Source organism: Poecilia reticulata, linkage group LG17 (assembly GCF_000633615.1).
Source record: "Poecilia reticulata strain Guanapo linkage group LG17, Guppy_female_1.0+MT, whole genome shotgun sequence".
NCBI classification, from domain to species: Eukaryota; Metazoa; Chordata; class Actinopteri; order Cyprinodontiformes; family Poeciliidae; genus Poecilia; species Poecilia reticulata.
Genome location: NC_024347.1, coordinates 2,084,868 through 2,090,816, shown reverse-complemented (window position 1 = coordinate 2,090,816; position 5,949 = coordinate 2,084,868). Strand labels below are relative to the sequence as shown.

The 5,949-nt window shown below is 42.0% G+C and overlaps 1 protein-coding gene across 1 annotated transcript in view; it reads left to right on the top strand.

Annotated features, from left to right (window-relative positions):
- LOC103479187 (E3 ubiquitin-protein ligase RNF220) overlaps window positions 1-5,949 on the top strand; it is a 62,061-nt gene that overhangs the window by 21,694 nt on the left and 34,418 nt on the right. Inside the window, exons 3-4 of the mRNA XM_017309855.1 lie at window positions 517-596; window positions 4,689-4,784. Of these exons, the coding sequence (XP_017165344.1) occupies window positions 517-596; window positions 4,689-4,784 (176 nt within the window). The remainder of the gene's footprint in view (window positions 1-516; window positions 597-4,688; window positions 4,785-5,949) is intronic.

Here is a 5,949-nt window from a genome sequence, read left to right as displayed (position 1 = left end):
GAGAATGAGCATCAAGGAGAAATGTCACATGTCTGGTTTGTTGGCAGAATAAATGCGCAAAACTGTCAATTTTCTACATTTTTGTCTCCCCCCGTCCTTCATTCCCAATCTAAGCTGTCTCGCTTGTTTCCCGGCCAAATGATGGTCCTCAACATATTTTCAGACTGCCAGTGAGCGCCGTTTGGCAGCACTGACAAATTCTGTTGTTTCCCGCCTSCCCGACACATGTTCCGTGTTTGTCTGAAAGCGCGGCGGCGTTGGAGAACGCCGCRTCGCTTTTTSGTGGTCGTAGCTGCTGTAAAGTGCCCGACGAAAAACAAAAAAGGRATGAAGGCGAAAGGAAGAGCGGCGGATAAAATGCACGTGAACGCATTAACAAGAGTCGGGAGAATTTGCTCTCCGATGTGCTGAAAATTTACAGACATTGCTTGTTTTATCAAGGGAAACGAGCTGAACAAGCACGCAGCGCGTGCCCAGACTCGGCTCAGCACCACATTATCRTATAAATCTTCACTAAATTCCTCCTTGTCCTGTTTCCTGATTGCAGTAAGAACACCTCGTCCAAGGATGGCGTAGCCACTCCGGGAACTCCCAAGGTAAGGACAGGCTCGTATTTCAGAGCAGCATCTGACTTTTGTGTGGATGTGATTTGCTTAGTTTAGAAATAACATTGCTGGAATGATTCATTGCTGTCCTGTCAGTCAGATTTGCGCACATCTTTTCTTGTATTTCCCACCAACAAACTTACCCAGAGCTGAGTCCTGTGGTTTGCAGGCAGCCGGCCCAAAAGGAAATGTATTTTCTGGTTTTCTAATAAGACGAGGAGAGATTTAAGGAGCACTTCCTGAACCGCCAGACAGAGAGCATTCTAGAAGTAYTCTGACACGGTGTAATGTCAATAATTACAATTTCTTGCCAAAGTATTCGCACCCTGCCACTGTTTTCACATTTTTGTTGAGGCACAATCAAACCTCAATAGGATTTTATCTAAAAGATCAACACAAAGTAGTGCATAATCATGTAGAAGAAAAATAGCACCATTGTTTGATAAGAAAATCTTAAAAGTCCGGTTTGCATTTGTGGTCAGCCCACTTTTACACTGATAGCTCGAATAAACCTCAAATAAAACCTCAGAGAATAAATACCAGTCTTTAAAAAAAATTATTTGGTCAGASAAGACAAAATCGCACCACCCTGAATGCACCATGTCTCACAGTGAAACATGGTGGAGTCAGCATCAGACTGAGGGAAAGGATTTTTYAGGAGGGACAGGAAAACGGGTCAGAGTGAACGGTAGGATGGATGGAGCTAAATGCAGGGTTGTCCTGAAAGAAAACCTCTTGAAAGATCTTAAACTCCAGTTGAAGTTCCTCCGTCCAACATGAAGCATGCAGTTGGGTTACAATTGAAAGTTTTACGTCAAAGAATGACTGAGTTTGAGCTCGTTTTCCAAAGTCAATGTCCAGATGTACGAACTGGGAAAGACAGTTTCCCAGTTCGTACACTGGGGTTTCCCCCAGTGTATTATAAGCTTGGTGGACCACCAGGCTTTACTTCCCCACCCACCAGGCTAATAATCATTTGTTTAGTTTAAACTATATATATATATATGCTGGGTTGATGAATAATAAAACATCAGTAACCTTTAGCTGACAGATCTTTTTAAAAAGATAATGGCATACACAACCTACAGAAAGACTAGTTTTATTCAAAACTGCTTAATTTTCTTTATTGATGTTTTATTTCCAAAATTTTCTGTTAACGTTTAACATTTTTTAACATAAAAACACAGTGGATCAACTGATGGGTTGGCCTGGTGCCACTATAACCGGACTTAGATGGATTTTTGGGGGAAACCCTGTACCTCCTAAAAAATGGTGGCTTTGCAAAGTATTGACTCTAAGGCTGGACGCAAATGAAATGCATGCTACATTTTTCAGATTATTTGTATCATCTCGATTCCATGCTACAAAAACATGTAGTCTAAAAAGTCCAGCTGAGCAAATGTTACCTCCAGTTTTTAATCTAATTAGTCTCATCTTCATAGAGCAACACATGAACAATATAAACCTTCAGTGACTTTTCTGAAAAGGCCAAACCTAAGCCACCCCGATCCAAGTTCGTCTTCAACCTCTAACCGCAGAAAGTCGAACACCTCGAGTCAGGGAGCGCTTTGACTCGAGCATGAATCCACCACGGGATCTTGAATAAATCAGTGCCCCCCCTCTCTCCCCTCCCAACTCTTGGTGTAGAAGGTGCTGACCCGGGCTTAAAACGGAGCGCTGGCGGTGCTGCGGGTGGGCTCGTACTCGAGTGAGGCAGGCGGAGGAGGGTTGAGGGGTGAGCGCTGGCCCTTCTCTGCAGCCGTGACTGCGCATCTTACCGCTGTCGTTTAGTATTCTGCGGCAGGCCGTGGAGAATGAAGAGGGCCGGTCTGAAGCATAGGTGCTTGTTGTTGTTCTCCCCCGGCTGCTGGGCACCACCCATCCATTTCAGACCCGGGATTAACCCCAAAACGCCTCCTTATGTCCTCCTTATTTTTTTCTTCTTCTTCAGCTGTACTCACAAGATAGTTTTGTAGAGAAAAATGTAACGCATTCGAAAAAGAACCATGTTCAGATATGTGATGGATGTAATCACTATTCTAGCGGGTTTTTTTTTTTTTTACGCTGGTCTTTTTGCATGTTGATTTAATTAGCGCGTTTTAAAGACCAAATTTGGAGAAAGACCTTCATTTATAACCTCTTTGTAGATTACCACTAAATGTCATATTCTAATGATAAAACTTAAATATATTCCTCGACCGCCCCCTCAGGTAAAGGATTCCTGACCTTTTTAAACCTGTGAAAAAGAAGAAAGATCAGACACACACATGCGTACTTCCACACGCAGAGACACACACACACTCAGAGAGGCAGAAAAGCACCATGCATAATGTCCAATTTACTGTGGCAGCACTGGAGGTTGGTCATTTCTCACATATTATTATTAGATTACTGCTGTCGAGCACTTAAGCCTCTGCTCTGCCCCTTTCCACTTGATTAATAGGAGATGACTGTAAATACAAATATTTCACAGCTGCCTTGTAAAACGAGAAGAARAAAAAAAAAAAACRAAAGCAGCCACATAAGCACAAATGAAAATATAAGTACAGAGGGAGAGAAAGTGAGAGAGGGAGGGCCGACAGCTGTAAAACAAAGACATTACCTTCCCTCTCCCCTCCCGTTCTCTCATACCCTCGTCTTCCTCTTACCACCCTTGCTCCTCGGTCACTTGTGAGAGTCCCCCTGACTGTCTCTGTCACAAGGGAAGAGGGTTAAAAGAGGATATTCTTTTATAYGCGCGCACGTGTGCCAGAGCGGCAGCACAAAGTGTGGCGGGACAGATTTATGGACAGGCGCTGTCCTGTAATGTCAGATGTTTACCCTCTCTCTCCCGCCAGCCCTCTCCTCGACTTCCTCCTGTTCCCTCCGAGGGCTTCCTCACTTTCCAATCGCTCTTTCTTCCCTAACTCCTCTTAACGTCCCATAAACATTAAGTCTAATCAGAGGAAGGGGTTTTATAGACAAAGTCAGGCAGGTTRCAGTCATCATCGGTGACGTGTCGCCCTTAGCGGCTGAGGCAATAATACTGCCGGGGTGCTCCAAGGGTAATGATTCCGGGTCTTTGCTGTGTCGTAGATCTTCAAGGGATGTAAATAAATGTTAAAATTTTGCAATACATTTAAGTAAAACCCTCACATTTTACACTCAGCTGCAGTGTTTTGTAGTAAGTTGCTTTGGTTTTGCACRGTTGGTTACTCATCAGTCCTAACACGTCATCTGATGCTTTACATGGTTTCTCTTCTCTGAAGTTTAGCTTTTGAAGTAAAGACGATGATCTGCTTCCCTATTCTTTTTCTGTTTGTTTTTTTATATTACAGCAGGGTTTGCCTTTTACACATCAATAAACACTTTAAGATCTATTTAAATTGTACAGTTAGTTGGACACTAATTTATTTTCCCCTAACTTCAACTTTCASCTTAATTGACTGCCACAGCGGCGAGGCAAACTGCTGCTCAAAGGCAGAAAGGCATTTTTTTTCTCACTGCTTCCCAACTCAGTTGTACAATATGGATATTTCTTCTTTGTAAAGTTAATTTATTTGAGGTCATCGAACTCTGTATAAGCATCTTTTAGAGCCAATTTTCTATGTAAATCCAGCAGCTGTGTAGGTTCCCGTTTTCCTTTGCAATAATCACCACCAGCTTTTAAAAGACGGTATTTTTTGTGCCGTCTGTGCAATGCAAACAGATATTTGCTATTAAAGTTTTCAAACTTAAAACTACCTGCTCTTCTACTGCTACCAAACTATATCAGAATGTCACGTGTTTTGCACGAAATTCAAGTTTTTATTCATAAATACATTTGCAGTCCAAATGATCKGGGAAATRTCTGATGCTATGCTAACCTTTTCAATTTTTTGCGCTGTTTTCTTAAGTTGAACTGTTTAGGGGAAACATRCACAAGCTTCGATATCTTTTCTTCAGCAAATCTCCGTACTTTTTTGCTCCTTATTATCCTGGTGTAGCTCTCAGACTGCAATATGTTATAGAATAACCATTTCTCTATATAGTGACAACATGACAAGATCATTTGAGTAGAAGATGATTTTTTTTTTCTTCTCCCTTCTCTGTTTGCCTCTCCAGTCGATGCTTTTGTCAGTGCACATCAAGAGAGAGGGAGAGTCTCCGGTGGTGTCACCCCTGTCATCTGAAGATGCCCACCACTCCGACAGATATCAGGTCACAAAAGCACATACACACACCGCTTCAGGCAGTCATGGTTGAAGTTATGCTTTTTTGTTRGCAGAAAGGTCGTCTCTTTCAATAAAAAACATAAAAAATGTGGTTTATTAAAGGAATTTCAATTCTTGTAGTCTAGTAGTTCAAGCATGATTCATTTGGTTTTCTTACTAACCCTCCAGCTTAGGCTAATTTATAGAAATGTTTATCTGTACATTTTTTTTAAAGAAAATCTCTCTCCTTTATGGGCTTGGAGTTGAGACTCTTAATCTGATCAAATATTAAAAAACGTGAACTCAAACTTGACACTAAAGTAAAAAAAAATCGAACATGTTGAAGTTGAAATTGAAAGGTACATTAAGGCTGTTTTAATCGTCTGACAAAGTTTATGTGATGATATAAGGCATTGACGTAATAATGACGCGTTAGCGGTAGAATATTATGGTAAATTTTGCTTTCTGATGCCTTCTCAGCAGTTAAGCTGAATAACAGACCAATCTTCTTTAATCTCACATGTCACCCTGACTGCTTTTATCTGTTCTATTCATCAAAATTTGTTCGACTAATTCTTCTGGCCGTGATGTATCTCCGGGTTAAGTGAGTTTCCCCCTTCACACCATAAAATAAGAACTATTAAGTCCATGCCGACGTTACATCCATACGTTTGGGATGACACAGCTCATAAAGACCTTAAAGCAATAAAGGAGATTTTCTCATTTGGTGAAACTGCTGAAATCACCTTATATTATACAAATGATTAAGTCGATGGGGACTTATTTTAACACCTTGAAATGAAGCATAATGGAAGACTTTACCACCTCCTCCTTTTCAGTTAGGTCTGAGTGCTCGYGGGCTTTCTCGCGTCTCCTGGAAACCTGACCTGTCCTCAGCCGTTCACTGAGTGTATCATAATGATAAGGCAGCGGTGGTGGTGGTGATGCACGGCCAGCGGGCCAATAACTCAGAGAATGAAGAGGGAGAAGAGGGAGAAAAGGGAACGACGAGGGGGAAGGTGAAGGCCCGGCTGCTCAACGGTTTCCACCAATGGCAGATGGGCTGACAATAAGAGCACCATTGCAGCACCAAAGAGCGGGTATCCATAACTGTTAGAGGAAATGCTTTAGTCAGCGCATAGTCACTGCGTTTGGCCCTCCAGGTTGAATCC